Genomic DNA, 19574 nt, shown 5'->3' on the forward strand with positions numbered 1-19574 from the left:
GACCCATACCTCACACCATACATAAAAACCTAAACTACAAAGCTCCTGTAAGAAATCATAGGCAAACATGTTTGATACCTTGGCATAGGCAAAGATGTCTTGGAAAAATGTAAAAGTCATAAATTATAAAAGAAAAACATTGATAAACTGAAACTTCATCAAAATTTAAAAACTTCTCATCAAAAAATAATATTGAGAAAAAGAAAATGCAAGCCACATACTGCAAAGAAATATTTGCAACATATATTTCTAACAAAGGATATCCAGAATATATTTTTAAAAACTGCTACAAGATAATTAAAAGGCAAATAACCAATTTCTTTAAAAAGGTAAAATTTTTCAACAGATGCTCCACAAAAGAGGATTTACAAATGGCTAATAAGTACATGAAAAAGATGTTCAACATCATTCGTATCAAGGAAATACAAATTAAAACCACAATTAGATATCACTGCACACTCACTGAATTACCAAAATTAAAAACTAATGATACCAAAATGCTGGAGAGGATGCAGAGCAACTAGATACTGGCGGAAGCCTAAAATGGTACAACCACTGTGGAAAAATGTTAGGTGGAATCTTATCATTTAACCCTCATTGACATTATTATTTAGCAATTCCACTCTCAGATATTTATCTCCCTCCAAAATGAAAACATATGTCAACAAAAAGACTTGTACAAAAATGTTTATTGCAGCTTTATTTATAATAACACAAAATTGGAAACAACACAAATATCCATCAACAGGAAAATGGATAAACAAATTGCGGTATATTCATACAATGGGATATTACCTGTTAATAAAAAGGAACAAACCAATAATGCAAACAAAATATTGATAAATCTCAAAAACATTATCTTGAATGAAAGAAGCCAAACACAAAGGGATATATACAGTATGACCTTATTTACATGAAGTTTTAGTACAGGGAAAATTAATGTATGAAAAGCTAGAAATTCCAATAGTGGTTGCCTGAGGGGAGTACAGAAATTGACTGGAAAGGTGCTCAAAGGAACCCTTCGGGAGATGGAAATGTTCTATATGGTGATTGAGATGTTTATTACCTGGGTGTATACATTTGTCAAAACTGAAACTTTACACTTAAATCTATAGAATTTATTGTACGTAATTCTCAAGTCAAAATGAAAAAAAGAGACTAAAAATAGATTTTATTCAATACTCATTTACCTCCAGACTATTCAAGGTCTGACATCCAAATTAGATAGGTTGAACTTGAGATTGTTTGCTCTGTTTCCACAGGTGTTGAGGGAGATATCCTCTCAGACTTTACACAGCTACCAGGGCAATGATGCCGGGAAAACCATTCATCAAGATTTGACAGTGCCTATTTGCAATCAGGAGAAGAAAACAAACACCTTGAATATAAAAGCAGGTGAAACCCACCCAAAAGACCTAGTCAAGCACAATGTTGGCGTTCTTGCTTCTCGTGACTGTGACCCTAGCCTCTGCTCATGAGTCTGGTGAGCACTTTGAAGGGTAAGTGAGCACCTCCTTAAATGAGCAAGCCCTTCTTCCTCACTGGCCCCAAAATTTGACTGCGTTACCCAATTTTAAACTTTCTCTTCTTCTTTTGCTATCTCACCATTCAGTGAGAAGGTGTTCCGTGTCAAGGTTGAAGACAAAAATCACGTCAACTTACTCCAGGAGTTGGCCAGCACCAACCAGGTAAACGATTCTATTTTACAGGTTTACTTCACACTTAGTTTAAAATCTTAGACTGCACTGTGATTCCATCAAAGTAAAGTGACATGAAATATTAACTATAGCACTTTTGGAGCAAGAAATAAAAACTTGAGAAACATTCAGTGCCACAATACCTTCTTTTTCCGCCTAGATTGCCATAAGCCCTCTGGTATTATAAATCCATGGTAACTTTTAAAAGAGTTGACAGAGCATGACAACTGGATGAGTTGGAACTGTCGTAAAGGTCATAGGACACCTAATATACAATCACTTCCCTTCTAAGGCAAAAGAGAAAAATGATCAACTTGGATATTACTGAAAAACTGGGCTTTTGTCCAACTTGAAATTCGTTTCCACATACCATGTATCATCTGTTCTCTTTGATTTTCTTTCGTTCCAAATCAAACAGCTTGAGTGTTCATGACCTTGATTCAAGACCTCTTAACGAAATGGCATGAGGGGGAAAAGAAAGTAAAAAGCCATGAATGATTTCCGTACTTTTATTTTCAAGAAACCGAAATCTCTACTTTACTTAAAAAAAAAAATCCACTGTATGTGGGAGGAGAACTGACATTTTTAATCATATATGTAGTGTGGCAGGAAGCTATTGTTGACCACAAATAGTTCACTTGGGCCAATGTTGTTTCTTCGTGAGTATATAAACCAAAATAACCTACTAGCTCCTAAATATCTACCCATCCATCTATCTACCTATCTTTCTAGAGTTATTTTTTAGCTTTTAAGGTGTGGAGGAAGAATGAAGAAGGTAAAAGGTGTCATAATCTGAAACAGATTCAGAAGTTTAGAATCGAAAGAGAATATAAAGTTATCTATTCCAGACTTCCACTCAAATCTAGAATTTCCTTCATGGAAATAGCAACTCTGGTTGCTAGCCCTAATAAAACCTGTTTGAGTATTTCCAGGGATAGTAAGAATACTGCTTTTCAGAGTAGCTCATTTGCCTTACAATTAGAATGCTAACTGATACACTGAGCTGAAAGCTACCTTCTTTCACATTGACCCACCCGGCCTAGATGAGCCAAATACTGTCTTCCCTCTAAGATTTATTTTTTCCAGATCCTCCATCATTTCTCTTAGCATTGGTTTACAGACACTTGATCATTCTGGCCACCTCTGGATACAGCTCAGTCATTCTGTCTATATTTCTTTTTTAAAATGTAGCTCTCAGAATTGACAATGGACCTCCAGGTGTGCTCTGATTAATACATACTGCGGGACCACTGTCTGCCTTCATTTCTAAAGCAGACATTTATTAACGGGGCCTAAGATTCTAGCACCTTAAACAGTTGTAGAACATTCTTAGTTTATATTAAACCTACAGTCAATCAAAACCATTAGGTTATTTTTTTCTCACATGAATCACCCTCAAGCAGGGTATTCTTCCTTCTGTGCTTGTCTAGTTGATTTTTTAACCTATGCAGGATTTTACATTTACTCTGTTAAAATTTATCTTGATAGCCTGTTCTCAGCATGTTGAGATCCTTTTAAAAATGAATTTAGTCACCCAGGTAAATAATTCTTCCCCCTAACTTTGCATCACCAGCAACTTTAATAAGCATGTCTTCTCAACTTCTGTCTTTGCTATTGATAAAGAAAAATGTTAAGTCTTCAGGGGTCAGCACAGGATCAGAGGCCTCCTTCAGTTCATTCATTCAATATATATATATATATATATATCTTGAGTCTCCACAGTGGCAGACACAGTGTTAAGCACTGAAAGTGATTCATGAACCATCTCTCCTCAGATAAGTTTGCTCAACTACCCCCATTACTGGGGCGTTACCTACAGCTAACACTGTACTTTCCAACTTGTAAAGAAGAATATAAACGCAGACTTGGTCAAACACTTTGCTCAGATCCAGATTCAGTGTTCTATCAGGCTAGTGGTCTCTTTCAATAATAAGATGAAGTTAATTGGGCCTGACTTACTCTTGCTTTAAACCGCGCTGGCTCCCAGGGATCACAGCTTCCTTTTCTAAGCATTCACAATCCATGTGTTTCCAATTTTCTCTGCATCTCTGCCAGAATCCTTGCCAGGCCCCCGGAGCTCCTGCTTCTGGGATTCACCCGTTTTCTTGTTTCTGCGATCCAAGACTTGCCCCCTCCACGACTCAGTGATCCCTTCAAAGTCTGAGTCCTCCAAGATTGCTGAGAAAACTCTGCAATCATATCTGTGGTGTTTTTTTAGTTACCTAAAATTCAGTATTTTTATGGTGGCAAAGAGCAGAGGATCTGGATTCAGACTGCCTGGGTTCAATTCCTGATCTAACACTTGCTAGTTGGACCTTGGCACCTCTCTGGGTCTCAGCTTTCTCATTTGTCAAATGAGGAGAATAATAGTATTTACCTTATAGGATTGTTGTGAGATTTAAAAGAATTAACATAAGTAAAGCACTTACAAAGAACTTATGGAGTGAGAACTATATAAGTGTTTGTTATTATCACCATCGTTAGATCTGAGATTCTAAATGCAATTTACATGACCAGTATAATCTCCTTTCCTCATCCATCTTGGGGCTCAATGTTCTCATTCCAAAGAAGGTATTTCTGCTAAAATCGTGACATGTGAAAAATTCTTTACTTATGGTAATCTTGTTTCTCAGTAGAAGCAAAAAGAGATAGTGTAATTCCTTGGAAAAGACAAAAGCCAAACAAGAGTTAAACAGGGCTACTTTCTCTCTTCAGCTGCAAACTTCATGCTTTAGCTCGAAGCAGTGGGACCGCATGTTCCTTCTTTATTCATTTTATTTCCAACGTGATTGGAAAAGAGATTTTTATCCTCCTTAGCAGTCTTGGGAGCGCAGCATATTCTGGACCATAGCCTTCCTGATAAGATCATCACAAGGGCATCTAGTCTTTGTATTCATCCTTGGCCGTGTGTCCTTCCTCCCAGCTTTTGAACATGTCCTTCTCAAAGGTGAATGTATTGGAGAGATCTGTGACCATGCTGGACACCAGCGGCCTCCCCCTTTCCATCCATCACTGTAAAGCAAGGATTTCATTTCATCTCCTTGCAGTCAGGGTTGCACTTGCTCCTTTATTGGAGACATTCACCATAAAACCTACTCTCTTTTCTCTGTACTTTCTTGAACTCTGTTTCTCTAGTTTAAGGTGCATGTTCGTCTATGCCCAGAGTAACATGGGCACAGTCTTCCAATGTTCCATCCCTCCCGCTACACTAGTAAGTTCCTCCCTGATGTCAGGAATTAGGCCTAGAGTAGAAGTCACTTCCTCTTCCAAAAAGAAAGGAAAATTCCATCAAGATAATTGAAGAGTCTATCAGATGCTCACCTTACAGTCAAGAGCAATGTGAAGAAACGAATCTGTGTAAATTGTGAAGAACCAAAGATCTCCAAAACCAATATTTATTCTTTTATATGCCCATCCTATTCCCAAAAGAACTTAAAGTGGATACACTACTATCTTGCTTTTGTGCTGGTTTTGCAGTATATTTTAGAAAGGACTCTTTAGTTATTAGGCAGCTAGCTGATTCAGTTGACATTCCCACAGTACTATCACTTAAAGATATTCCTTTATCTTCCAACAAATGTTCTTTATGGTTCTTTGTCACTCAGCTTCCTAGATTTAAAATTTTATAACCTCAGTTTTACAACTTCTTAACATATAATTCAATTCCCACATCTCATATCATTTATTTTACTCTATTTCCATATTTGAGACACGATCTCATTCACAAGGTCTTGTCAATTACTGAAATTTATATTTATCTCCTGTGCTAATATTTTGAGTTTGTTATTTGTATCCATACTCTATGCATTGGTAAACCCCTATGAGGCTACTGTGTTGCTCCTGATTTCTGGCTCCCCTGGGGATGAGCTCCAATATGGTACATCTGCATCATCCTTGCAGGACTCCATACTGATGGATGTTAATACGGTTTGCTGACCAATTTTCTCCATGTCAAACTGAAATTTTTAAGGAACCTCGGGTTACCTCTGCAAGTCTTCTGTCAAACATATTTATGAGATTTCTCCACTCCATTTTAAAGAATCCATCATTCTCACTGCAAAATCTTAAAGATAATTCTCTTGATAGATACAGAGAGAAAGAGAGAGAGATCTACATATCTATATATTTACCTATTTCCCCCAATATTTGGCAGAGCCAAGACCAATAGGCAAGAGGTTAGTAGATTAGGAAAGGCAACTTTCAACTTACTGTCAGAAAAACAAACATTGATAAAGTAATTAGGCTGTTCTGAAATAGTACTAGAAGTACTCAACCATCACCAAGGATGTTGTGCAGGCACTTATTGCTCTATGTGGACAGCTAGCCTCTTAATCTAGGTTCTTCCAGATAAAGATTCCAGAGAAGACTTCATTTGGGAAGTGCAGGGAGCACTGGTAGAGAAGTGAGGAGTGATACAGAGAGGGGAAGGCAGACAATAAAGAGGGCACAATTAAGCCAGCTATCACAGAGAATGACTAGAGCTTAGTCCTACAAGAACTCTAGGAAAGGGTGCAAATCCCGTGCTCCAGAATTATCTCACCTGAGAAGAGAGGGAATCGGAGTATTTAGACATCCACTTTCCAGGGTCATTGGTTGAGCACTTATCTGGAAAGAGTTATTTCTTTTGCACTTCCTGCCTGCCAAAAGCTGTTAGCTTGGACTTTCTAGTTCTGGGGGAAAGAACTTTCAAGCACAGAGATTCAGATCTTGGCAGTGGAGAGTTCCCTGAGCACAACAAAAGGTCCTAGCGTTATGTGTGGGCGAGGTACTGTCAAGTTGCCTACAGATGCTTGGAGGTCTTCCTGTGCTTTACCAATTCCAGACTCTGTGTCCGTAACAGATGCACCTCCCTCTCCCAGCCCATCTTGCAATGACAAGCATTTATCAGGAACACAAATTCAGAGTGAATGCTTAAAGATATCCTTCTCCTGGAACGTGCTTCTCTTTACGATGCTGGCTAACTAGAATCACCAGCCCCTTGCTTCCTCTGTCCTTATCATGACATGCCTTTATACTTCCTCCACTATCATTTAGCCTCTCTTCTTTGACTCACTAGATCATATTCTGTAGCCAATTCTTATCGAATGATCAATACTCTCTCCTTTCAACACCTTAGTGACAACCACACTCACACTTTTTCTTCTGGAATCCCTCCTGGTGTAATCCTAACGCCCCTGCCTCCATTGCCCTGACATTCCCTATGCCCCTGACTCAGGATCAGCACCCGTGAGACATCTCCAGTGGTTTGAAGATTACCAGGACAGGAAATAGGCTACTGGAGTCTCCACAGCTGTATCTACAGTTGAGGCATCTTAAGATCTTACCTCATCAGTTTCTGTTAAACAACTTCTAAGTCTGCGCAAACTCCCTTCCAAGTTTCCAAGCAATGGTCCCAAATATCACCACCTGTCAAATGTCTAGCCTGAGACTAGCTCAGAAACATCTGAACAGGGACTGGCAAGACACAAGGGCAGACAAAGACCCAATGTCAGGCTTGCCTCTGGCTTCTAGGCATTGCTCAACTCAAGGAAGGAACAGGAAAACAGACACCTACGAGAGGCAGCCCGTCCTTGGTTAATATTTTCCTATGGAAAAAGGAGATTTGACACCACACATCCACAAAGAAAAACATGAGAATTATCAAATATGTCCTCCTGTTATTTTTGTGCATAATTTTCTCTAAAATCTCCCCCATGAGGACAGAAGCCATGTTTGGTTTGCTCACTAATATATTCCTTTTCTCAGGCACAGAGCCTAGCACATGGTAGGTCCTCAATAACTACTGATGGATAATTGAACAAATGAAAATGTCAGGACATTGCTGGATCCTCGAGAGTATTTTATTTCTGGCCATGGTGCCTAGGTGAGCACCGTGCAGACATACATTTTCCCTCCCTGAGGTACCCTCCACAGGTCAGGGACGTTCATGCTTCCACACATGACTGTGGCATGCACAGCACTGAGTTCCAAGGTAAACTCATAAAATAAGTCCATTAAAAAGCCACAAGGAAAGCTCACTTTGTCCCTATTAAATTTTGTGACTCTAGTTAATTCATCATCATTCCTTCAGCACATTTACCCATGACCACAAACACTGCTATCACAACGAGCAACTGGTTCAGGAAATCAATAAAAAGAAAAGAGCAGTTATAGAATACTGCAATTAACTAGCACTATGGGAAATAATTATATGTTCTTCATGCTTGTTGACAGTCAATTAAGGTTATGTATGTGTAAACATTTTATTGACATCTAGCTGCTTGATCCCAACTCTTGTTCACTAAAAGGAGATAGGTTTAAGAGATTTCACGGATAATTTGAGTTTGAAAATAACCCAGTGGAGTAGAGCAATAGCGTGCTTGCTGATGACAATTCACCCATTGAATTATAGGTGTCCAATGCAACATATCTTATTCCTTATTCAGATTGACTTCTGGAAACCAGATTCTGCCACACAAATCACACCTCACAGTACAGTTGACTTCCATGTTAAAGCAGAAGATATTTTGACCGTGGAAGACTTTCTGGAGCAGAATGAACTACAATATGAGTAAGTTCATGTTTTATAGCTATTAAAATTCTCTCCCATGTATGCTCTCATCCAAGCCTCTGAATAACTCTGAAAGTGAAAATAAGACCCAAACCATAGCTTCCCCAGGACCCCACACATAGGTCATGGCAGAGCTGTCCCCGGATCCCAGATCTCAAGACTTCAGGTCTGGTAGATTTTGTGCTTAGTTGTCGCTCTTATAAAAATGGCTGTGACTCTTGAACCCCAAATCTTCAGCCAGATATCTGAGCTGCTACTGGTTTGCAAGTGATATACAGACTACAGGCCAAACCAACAGACACTCTGTTATCAGCTAGACACAGGCTTAGTCCTAAATCATATCCAGGCTTCTCTCAGGTGAGCAGTCAGACCTACTGTGAGCCATGAGGGCTCTTCATGCCCTTTTAGATTAAGGACCAGACTACAATTAGACTGAGTGGTCCTTCTATCCTTTTTACCCCAAGGCCCCACAACTGTCTCTAATGGTAGGAAAGGCATGGAAAAAGGACTGAAAGAAAGGAAAGTCATTCCCCAAAGGCCTAGAATAGAGTTAGCTAAGCTGATCACCCCACATCTCCTCTCCCCAAATTCCACGCTGGTCCATCTAAGGCTCTTAAGATGAGAATGTCCTCCTCAGTAGAGGCAGTTGCCCACTTGTTGATCCAACAAATAGATAGTGAGTGTCTACATATACCAAAGACCAAAAGATAGATACAGCCCCACTCTCTTCAGAGGAAAATAGACTTTAAACAAAGAATTGCAATAACGTGTAAAAAATGTCAGGAAGAGTAAAGGGCTGGAGATGCAGGGGAAGAGACCGCGTCTAGGGATCAGGGAGGGCCACCCTAGGAAACGATGCTTCAGCTGAGAACTGAAGGATGAGTAGGAGTCAGCGAGACAAAGATAAGGAAAAGTCATACTCTAAGCAGAGGACAGACCACACACTATGGCTTAGAACTGGGAGAGACCATGTTGACCTGGAGGCATTTGCACTAGAGGGAAGGAGGAAATGGGGTCTTTAGTCCAGAGCAGAGTTCTTCCTCTAGAGAGTGGATCAGCGAGAAGCAAAGAGACAGTCTCGGGCTCCAGTCCTGAACATTCGAATGTTTATCCAACAGTGCCCCGCCACGAGCTCAAGTCTTCACCGGATTTTAGGAAAATGTAACCTACATAATGTTAACAGAACTTCTGTCTTGTTTCTCACATCTTAAAAATACAGAATAGTATTTATGTAAGTGGAGATGTCAGAATTGTCACCTATAAAATCTGTACCTCCATCAGGAGAAGTGGTGCAGCATAAAGCAACAAGTAAAGGCTTTGGGAAAAACCAGACCAGATTTAAATCCTGGTTCTGCAACCTCCTGGCTGTGTGACCTTGGATAATTTGCTCAACCTTTCTGAGCTTCAGTTCCCTTATGTATAATATGAAGCCATAATGCCTCTCTCAAAGGGCTGTTGAGAAGATGAAATAAAACAATATGTAGATAAATCGCAACTGATATTACTATTGCTGTGAATGCAAAGAGGGAGATTATACATTTTTTAAAGGTCAACAGAAACTGTTTCGTTTAACCCTGTTATCGTGCTTCACACAGCTGAGCTATCTGCTTCTGCCTGAGGGAAGTGTCAAAATGTGACCTTAAGAATTGACTGTCTTTTTAAAACAAAGATATAACATAGTAAATTTCAAAATGTGATTTAGATTTATGGCTGTGACATCTTGCTCTTCTTATCACACTAGGAAGGACTTCTAAAACCCTAGCCTTCAGGAGCCTTCCGTAACACTCAAGAGGATGATAGTTTCTTTATAACTCTTCAAGAAAAACAAAAGGAGGATCAGCAACCACAAGCTAACCCTAGCCACCTGAACGCCGTCCTCATTCTGCCCATCTCACAGGGGAGAAAAGCGCTTCTCAGCGCATATCAGTCTCCTTTTATCAGTGTCCTTTTCATGTCCTTTTGTAGTGGGTAAACTTTCGGAGAGTTGTGTGAGAATGTCACCTCATCTAGAACATAGGACGTTCCCTGGGGCCTAAGAGCCTGTGAATTCTAGCTTTTCTGTTCAGTGCTTAGCACATTCATAGCATATCACTTTCTACATATTAAATAATAATAAGTCCCTGGAAATCCTGGAGAAGCCACCAGCAGTATCCCTGCGGGGCCGCAAGCCGCCCCGTGCATCCCATTATTATGATAACTAATTTGTATCATAATATGATACAAATCGTATGATAACTAATTTGTATTTAGACAGTTTCCTACCTGAGAATTTGCAGTTGTGTTTGTATATAACAGGAACCGTCTACTGCACAATTCCAAAAATAGCTTTTCTGATTTTTCAGTGGTTCCAACCCTTTTCACCGAGACTTGTGTCATTTGGCAGCTTTCATCAAATTCTGAATTACTGCAGGAAAAAAATTCAAAATGTGTGCACCAAGAAAAATAACTGTATTTTCAAATGTTTGTGTTGACCCTTAGGTACAGAAAGACTAGGAATTGGATGGTGTAATTCTCCAACTTATGGTTCTGAAGCCAAGCTGACAGAACCTTTTGGTGGGCGGCCCTGCAGAGAATTCCTTCCTACAAATTGCACAGAGGTCGTCTTTGCCCCATTCAACTCAGGGAGAGACTGAGGGTTGCTAACCGCTTATAGCACCATTTTCCTGCATATTTCAGATTCACACAGGAAAGCGTCCTTGGACAGGAATGGGTGCACAGTACCATTCTTCAATAGCAATGGGCATGTGGTCTGGGAACTGACCAAATGCTTCATTTTAAAGAATCTGAAAGGGGAAGAAAACGGAGTCAGGTCGCTCATTCTCAGACTTTGTGTTCCTTGCTTTCTTGGGAGTCCCTGTTATCTAGTTTGTCTTGTCAACAAAAATAATCCATAACCAATCTATAAATGAAAATTTGGGAGAGTTTATTCTGAGCTAAAATCTGAGGACCATGGCCCGGGGCCTTTCTTCCCGAAGGAAGGAAGGGCACCAAAGAAGTGGGGTGTACAGAATGGTTATATGCCCCCAAAGAGGATGTTTCACATAGGATTGAAATGTCCTTTTTACAATAGTTGTGAGACTGCTCTGTCAGCATAGCGATTGACGGAAACAGCAGGTAGGTCTGCTGTCTCGGTGGACACAGCAGGGTGGCAGGTCTGCTGTCTCCAGCTGCGTGGTCACAGGTGAACTGAGTGGTCAAAGGTGAGCGCAGCAATCAGTTCCTAGCCTAAGGAAAGATGCTTATCCTTAAGGAAATGCCAATGTGGGGGGAAGTTGCATCTTTATCTTAAGGCCATTCATTCTTGCCGTAGTAAATGTTTAAAGCAGATATATAATACATGCTCAATGGGCACGTCAGGCCCTTTTGGAAAAAACAAAGTCAGGCTGAATTAGGTTGACACCAAATGGCTTCCTCATATACTCCAATATATTCTATTGCTTGCCATTTCTATTTGTTAGTCTGCACGTTTAAAAAAAAAGAAAAAAGCAGGGCCAGCCCCATGGCATAGTGGTTAAGTTCATATGCTCTGCTTCGGTGGCCTGGGGTTTGCAGCTTTGGATCCTGGGCATGGACCTACACACTGCTCATCAAGCCACGGTGTGGCAGTGTCCCATGTACAAAAAATAGAGGAAGATTGGCACAGATGTTAGCTCAGGGCCAATCTTCCTCACCAAAAGAAAAAGAAGGAGAAGAAGTTGGATGGCACTATAAAAGGAACATATAAAAGTATAAAATAGTGTCCATGCCTCTGTATTTGGGAGCTATAATGCAGTCCCTATTACATTAAGAGGCATTGCTTTAATCTCCTAGAATATAAGCTCATTATTTAGTAATAATATTTTGTAATATAGCTAACGTAGTGCTTTGTCTTAAATCTAATAAAATCAAATAATCATAGAGCTGGAAAGGACCATTTGAGGTCAATCCCTCGCCTTCAGGCAAAAGTCAGCACCACATTTCCACCTCATCCTGATGCTCTTTTGCAAGTCACTAGAGGATACTTTACTCTTGAGTGTCATCTTAAATTTAACTGGTTTTTTATGCTTCTTTGTCCTAATCGTTGATGAAAATGCTTAATATTTAACATAGTAATAACTCTAACAGAATGTCTCATCTTAGTACCAAGCAAAACACTAATCCCAACAGAGTCCCTGATTCTCTCAAATAATTTGAATTTGAGATCAGGTGCAGGAGAAAGGGCAGCAATAGGCTGTGGGAGCTCTGGGACTCCCTCCACTTGGAGCTGGTTCTGGTAGATCAGAGATCACCATGGTTATGGTCTTAGATACAAACGTCTATGGAAGGTCTTGAGGTTGGGGAATGCCTGGGAGCTTTGAACTCACGATCTGGGATACCCACTAAGAAGCCATGTGACCTAGATAATAACTTAGTTGCTCACTGACAATGGAAAATCTTGTTAAAGTGAAAATAGACGTCATTTACCATTTCCTCCTGGAGTTTTAGTTTTGTCAGTCAGTCAGAGAAGCTCATCCTTGTCAGGCAGGATTTGTTCTCTGAAATTGGGGATTTAGGAATATAGTCATTTTCTTAAAGGTTTCTGCCAGTTGATTTTTTTAAGTTTTCAAGGTTTTTGCTTTGCTTGTTTTGTCTTGTTTTTGTTCATTTTTTTTTCAGTTTTTAGTTATATTTGAATGTTATTTTCCTAAACTATCTCTTTCTTGGTGTTTTCCTGGAGTTTATGAAGGTGCTAACAGGCAACTTTACTATAGTTTAAATTTTTTTTCATAAACCTTAGAAGATATCTGTGTAAATGACCAAGGCGCATGGATTTGAGTCAAGCCATTGCATCTTAGAACTGAAAAGGACATTGAATACCAGCCAATCAAACACCCCATTCTAAAAATGATGAAATTCAGGCCCAGAGATTAAATTACTTTTCTGAAGCCAATTTACAAGTTAGGCAAAATGATGACCCTGATCTTTTGATTCCTAACTCTGGATTCTTTCTACTTCCACCCTATTCCCTAACAACCCAACTTGGGTGTTGAATATAATTATAGCACTTACTCTGATCATTGTTCCTAACTGTAGCAGGCAGAATGATGGTCCCACCAAAAATCTCTACATCCTAATGCCCAGAACATCTGAACGTGTATTCTTACATGGCAGAGAGGGGGGAGGGTTCCAGATGGAATTAAGTTTGTTAAGCAGATGAACTCAAAAGGGGCAGATATCCAGGAGTGTCCAGATAGGTCCAATGTAATCACAAGCATGCTGAAAAGCAGAAGAGGGAGGCAGAAGAGGAGCTCAGACGATGCAACTTGAGAAGGACTTGAGATGCTATTGTTGACTTCAAAGATGGGGGAGAAAGGCAAAGAGCCAAAGAACGTGGGCAGCCTGTAGGAGCTGGAAAGGGAAGGAATCAAGTTCTCCCCTAGAGCTTCCAGAAAGGAGCATATCCTTGCTGACACCTTGATTTTAGCTGAATGAGACCCGTGTTGAACTGCTAACCTAGAGAACCGCAAAATAATAAATTCACCTTGTTTGAAGTCACTAAGTTTTGGTGATTTACAACAGCCACAGAAACTAATATACTAACAGAATACTGATGGCTGCTCAATGGGAAATTTTCCTTCCACAGAAAAAATTTTAAAATCTGCTCCTTTCTCTTCCTTTTTAAATACTACCTTAAGACAGTTAAGACTGTAAAACAGTATTTGCCTCTTGCTAGGAAGCAAGTATCATTTGGTATTAATTTATGGCATTTTCGATAAACAGACACAAGTTCATGCCCACGTTAACCAAATGAAGGAGAAACGCGGGGAGGTTCAGCGGGTGTCCCTGACATACTTCCTCAGAATGCCCTTGGGCAGCCGGCGCAGAAGGAGACTTTTGATGTGCGGCTGCAATTCTCTGTGTGTCAGATAAAAACATTTCAAGGCTTCACTGTGGATAATAGAAGTTTCTGCAAACTAGCCTCTGTTCAGAATATCCACAGGATTGTGACCAAGGATGTTAACGCTCAGAAAATTTTGTCCCTTCAGAACACACTTTCTACTCAAACATAGCAAAGAGAAACAAAGTCAGACATACCCACACCTTCAGGCTGCCTCTTATAATAGGAACTTTCACCTGAACAATCATTTCTAGAAATAAGCAGGCCTCAGAGGTTCTGTCACCAATTTTCATATTATCATTTTTTTTTTAAAGATTGGCACATGAGCTAACAACTGTTGCCAATCTTTTTTTTTTTTTCTTCTGCTTTATCTCCCCAAAGCCGCCCATACATAGTTGTATATCTTAGTTGCAGGTCCTTCTAGTTGTGGCATGTGGGATGCCGCCTCAACATGGCCTGACGAGCTGTGCCATGTCCACACCCAGGATCCGAACTGGCAAAACCCTGGGCTGCCAAAGCGGAGCACGTGAACTTAACCACTGGGCCAGCCCCAATCATATTATCTTGCTACAGAACCATTCTTAGATTACTTTAAACAAGTCAAAACACAGGCTAGCAAAAACTAGTTCTTTAAACCCGGTCTTCTTTGTCTAATAAGTCTTCGGCTTGTTAATATTTCTGAATTTCCACCCATCAAGATGGTTTCCTCAAAACCTAGAGAAAGGCCTCAGGGAACCAATTGTCCCAGTTACCTGACCATGTAAAGGACTCAAGAGCATACTTTCATGTGGCAGCCCAAGGCCCTGATCCAGAATGCCCCCGGTACCAGGGGAAACCATTTTCCAAGGTTAGGGTCCAAGGACATCCAAACATGCAAAGTTTGGGCCAAGGAAGAGCCTGCCTTGCTCCCACGCTCCAGTTCCCTTCTCAACCGGTTACTCACTCTTTGCGATGAGCAGCTCAGGTTGAGGGCAGCAGGAACGATCAGAGGACACGTGTGAGTCTGTGGAGAGTGCACTGTACCATCCAGTAAGGCCGTCACTCTGGGTTTCCGCATACGTTTGCGGAGAAATGCACTTACTCACAGGAGCACCCCTTCGGTTTATTGCAGGGTGCTGATAGGCAACCTGAGATCTGCACTGGAGGCTCAGTTTGACAGCGGGGCCCGCGCAACGGGACACAGTTACGAGAAGTACAACAACTGGGAAACGGTAGGATGTGCGCGTGGTTTAGACAGACATTTGGGAATTGAACCAAGAACGTCACATTAATCCACAAATGGTTCCATCTGGTAGATAGAGGCCTGGACTAAACAAGTCGCCAGCGAGAATCCAAACCTCATCTCCCGCAGTACCATTGGCACCACGTTTGAAGGACGCAATATATACCTCCTCAAGGTAATCACTTTTAACCGTGACCTTGCTGTGTCTGAGGGCTTTCAATCAATGAATTCTAACACATTAGCATCTGTTTCACAGACATGCTCATCCCAAACGTTGTTATAACTCTTTCCCTGCCTCTCTCCCCCAGGGAATCAAACAGATTCCCCAGCTTCTTTTATCATATGTGGAATTTTAAATCATTATCTTGATTTATTCAAAAGGAAAAATGCAATAAAATAAGAGAAGCCCTATAAATTTAACCACATTCCTGTAAGCAATGTAAATGATCATCTACCTTGATGAAATTCTTCTCTCCCAGATGTCGTTTGCAAATCCATTTGTTAAAGAGGTTCATAAACTTCACGTCTATCAGACAACATTACAAAGCATATCAACAATTTGTTTCTATCATCCTCTAATGTCATTTTTGTCATGTAATTCTAATGAAGAAAATAAAAAGATCAGGAATAAGTGGGAGAGAAGGAAAAATTCTTACAAGATTAGCAACCATCATGATTACTTCTAATTACTCATCCAGTTGTCTTGGTCATGTCATCTAATAATAGCAGCTGAAAATAACCTCCACGTGAGTACAATTAAGCAGGGTAATCAAGCATCTTCTGAAAATATGAGCTTGTCAAGCTTAATAAAAATAATAAACAGCCATGTAAGCCTTCAGCTGAAACATTGTGAGAGTCTAGAGGCAAGAACATACTGTGCCAGTATTATGTTTTAATTTAATCACAGGCTATATCTCTTGCTGCTGTCAGGTTTCACCTGTTGAGTCCAAGCCCAGACGGGTAGTGAATGTTAACCGCTGAATGTGCTGAATGCCAGTTTCCCTTTTCCTTTTGTTTGCAATAGGTTGGTAAAGCTGGATCAAACAAGCCTGCCATTTTCATAGACTGTGGCTTCCACGCCAGAGAGTGGATTTCCCCTGCATTTTGCCAATGGTTTGTGAAAGAGGTCAGTAAGTAGAAGGACTTTTGGCAGTGGGAAATAGGAAGTACTTTTTTTATTTCAATCAATTCCTTATAAGATAGCTACAATAAAAGAGAATAAAAACACAGAAAAAATTCATAATTCCAAGTTCTCATTTTTGGATATTAGTTTCAACTTTCACCAAGAGACCTTTATAAGGCAAGATTTTCTAACAGTTAGCAAATTGTATTTATTTGAATTTCACTCATCTGAACTTTTCACCAGCCTTTGGTGGAGAGGCTAACAGGTAGTATAGTGGATGGGTGACTTAAATGATTACTGATTAATGATTATTGATAAGCCACTAACTTGATCATCTCCTGGGTAACAATCATTGTATATTTCAGAATAAAAGAAAGTAATACACAGTAGTTCCTACCCTAAATGATACTGTTCTTCATTCCTTATTCCTTAATTCTTATGATAAGATATATGGAAAGCCCTTTAACTAAAGTTCTTAAATATCTCATATTGGTATGAATAAATGATTCAATAAATAAATAACCAGGAGAAAAGGAATAACTCTTTCTTAAAGAAGAATTACAACTATTGGATGTACAAAGAATGAGCAAAATTGAAAATCACCATTAGAACTCCACACTAATCATCATTTCAGGCAAATCTATGGATAGATGCAAAAATTAGTGAGTAAAAGGTTAAAGAGAGGAGGCCGGCCCAGTGGCCAAGTGGTTAAGTTCGTGAGCTCCACTTTGGCGGCCCAGGGTTTTGCCAGTTCAGATCCTGGGCGCGGACATGGCACCGGCTCAACAGGCCACGCTGAGGCAGTGTCCCACATGCCACAACTAGAAGGACCCACAACTAAAAATATGCAACTATGTACTGGGGGGACTTGGGGAGAAAAAGCAGAAAAAAACGAAAGAGAAGAAGATTGGCAACAGTTGTTAGCTCAGGTGCCAATCTTTAAAAAAAAAAAGTTTAAAGAGAAATGGGATATTTGCAATCTCAAAGTATCTCCCCCAAAATACGTATTAAATTACAAAGGCAGAATTTACAGTGGAGAAACAGCAGAAACTGCTCAACCAAGAGGTCAAGCCTAAGATCACCAGTATGAGACATAATCACTATCATGTACTGCCTGTATTATGCACTAAAAAGACACATCGTATTTGTACTATTCTTCCCCAAAATGTATAACCCCTCTCTAATGATTAAAAAAAAAATCAGACAAACCCAAATTGGAGGACTTTCTGCAAACTCTTCAACACTGTCAAAGTCAATAAAAGACAAGGCAAGACTGAGGAACTGTCACACACAAGAGCAGACTAGGGAGACAGGACAACCAATGCAATGTGGGGTCCTGGATGGGATCCTAGAGCAGAAAAAGGAGATTAGCGGGAAAACTGATGACGTCTGAATGAAGCCTATAGTTTAGTTTATAGTATTGACCAGTGTTAGTTTCTTCACTTTGATCCTTGTACCATGGTTATGTAAGTAAGCTGGTAACATTAGGAAAGCTGAGTGAAGGGTATGTAGGAACTCCCTGTATTTGCAACTCTTCCATAAGTCTAAAATTATTTCAAAATTAAAAGTTTAAAAGACTGAACGGCTTCAAACATATAAGAATACTATGATATACGATATAATTTCCTTTGCGTGAAGCACATCTCTATCTATTTGTTATGGTCTTGTTTTCCAGACATGTTATATATCCAATTGGCACCATTTAACTTCAGTGGGCATCTCACCATCTGTCCTCTAGAAGGAAATAACTTTTTTATGCACTTTTTTTCTCTTTTGTTGGTGAGGAAGATTAGCCCTGAGCTAACATCTGTTGCCAATCTCCCTCTTTTTTTTTTTCCCTCCCCAAAGTCCCAGTACACAGTTGTATATCCTAGTTGTTAAGCTTTCTAGTTCTTCTATGTGAGATGCCACCACAGCATGGCTTGATGAGTGGTGTGAAAGTCTGCACCCAGGATCCAACCCTGTGAACCCCATGCCACCGAAGCAGAGCACACAAACTTAACCACTACGCCGCCAGGTCGGCCCCTAGAAGGAAAGAACTTTTATCGGTATTTTGGTTATCTCCAATTGTAGACCACTAAAAGAACTTAGATCTCTGTCTCCTCCAACCTAATAAGCACATGCTTCATCATGCGTTATTTGTGGATGATACACAAAGAGCATATAAGAACTGTTAATACATAGAAGCCTCAGATATTTTAAAGTCTGTTCAAGCAAGCCTCGGGAACAGCTGAATTTAAGTTGACCATGACCCTGGGACTAAGGGCCTACGACTAAGAGAACATCATAAATAGGCCTGAGGTCCTTCCTTCATGGATACGTGTTCACACTACTTAGCAGGCAGAACTAGGCCCCTGACAGGGTTTCCTTCTCCAGAAAGAGGAGGAGGAGGAGATTTCCACCACTGCGCAGCCAGGCCACCCCAGATCCATCCCTGTGAGCCCACTTCACAACGGGAGGCTGTCCCACTTCTTCCACGTCGGGCACGCCCGCCAGTGAGACCATCTACAGGAGGTTTCAGAGAAACTAAATAAACTTCTAGATGATTCCATAGACATTCCTGACTTACCAGGAGTAGGTCTTACCCTCATTGCCCACTAACTTTGAAAAAAAGTTATTGTGGTTGCTATTTCAAAGGTAGTGAGTATCTACGTTCTTTAAAAGTCTTTAATTTTATTAAATCTTTCTTCATCTTTAAAGTCAAAATAAAAAATAATAATTGTGTGAGTTATATATGGGCAAAATAGAGTTTCCTGGAAACAGAGAAGAATTAGAAACAATTATCAGCAATATTTTGTTAATTGCCTTTTAAATATTAATAATACCTACCTTGATAGGGGACACAGCTTTCATTACCAAAGCCAACATTCATTCAGTCTATGTAATTTTCGCAGCATCGTGCCCTCCATTTTTCCATGAAATTCTCTTCATGTTTCATACACAGGCTGTTCGCACCTATGGAAGTGAGAGCCAGATGACACAACTCCTCAACACGTTTGACTTTTATGTCGTGCCTGTGCTCAATATTGACGGCTACGTCTACACCTGGACCACGGTATCTGAACCAATACGGACAGGGGCTGAACCAACCACTTTCTTGTCCACATTGTACTTGTCCTAACCAT

The 19574-nt window shown here is 40.2% G+C and overlaps 1 protein-coding gene and 1 long non-coding RNA gene across 4 annotated transcripts in view; one reads left to right on the plus strand and one right to left on the minus strand.

Annotated features, from left to right (window-relative positions):
- CPB1 (carboxypeptidase B1) overlaps nucleotides 1–19574 on the plus strand; it is a 42550-nt gene that overhangs the window by 8397 nt on the left and 14579 nt on the right. The window contains exons 2-8 of the mRNA XM_014838537.3: nucleotides 1263–1499; nucleotides 1613–1688; nucleotides 8123–8247; nucleotides 15216–15315; nucleotides 15400–15501; nucleotides 16351–16452; nucleotides 19394–19504. Coding sequence (XP_014694023.1) covers nucleotides 1429–1499; nucleotides 1613–1688; nucleotides 8123–8247; nucleotides 15216–15315; nucleotides 15400–15501; nucleotides 16351–16452; nucleotides 19394–19504 — 687 coding nt within the window. The 5' untranslated portion in view covers nucleotides 1263–1428. The remainder of the gene's footprint in view (nucleotides 1–1262; nucleotides 1500–1612; nucleotides 1689–8122; nucleotides 8248–15215; nucleotides 15316–15399; nucleotides 15502–16350; nucleotides 16453–19393; nucleotides 19505–19574) is intronic.
- Nucleotides 694–19412, minus strand: LOC106829438 (uncharacterized). Of its 3 annotated transcripts, none has more exons than XR_011496662.1 (5): nucleotides 19279–19412; nucleotides 15782–15926; nucleotides 10510–10651; nucleotides 2068–2146; nucleotides 1218–1347 (listed from the first exon to the last, which is right to left on the minus strand). It is a non-coding gene; the product is annotated as an uncharacterized lncRNA (long non-coding RNA). The 3 variants fall into 3 exon arrangements; XR_011496663.1 differs by lacking the exon at nucleotides 1218–1347 and adding an exon at nucleotides 1846–1984; XR_011496661.1 differs by lacking the exons at nucleotides 10510–10651; nucleotides 15782–15926 and adding an exon at nucleotides 1841–1984 and having other exon boundaries at nucleotides 694–1347; nucleotides 19279–19407.

This window comes from Equus asinus, chromosome 21 (genome assembly GCF_041296235.1).
Source record: "Equus asinus isolate D_3611 breed Donkey chromosome 21, EquAss-T2T_v2, whole genome shotgun sequence".
NCBI classification, from domain to species: Eukaryota; Metazoa; Chordata; class Mammalia; order Perissodactyla; family Equidae; genus Equus; species Equus asinus.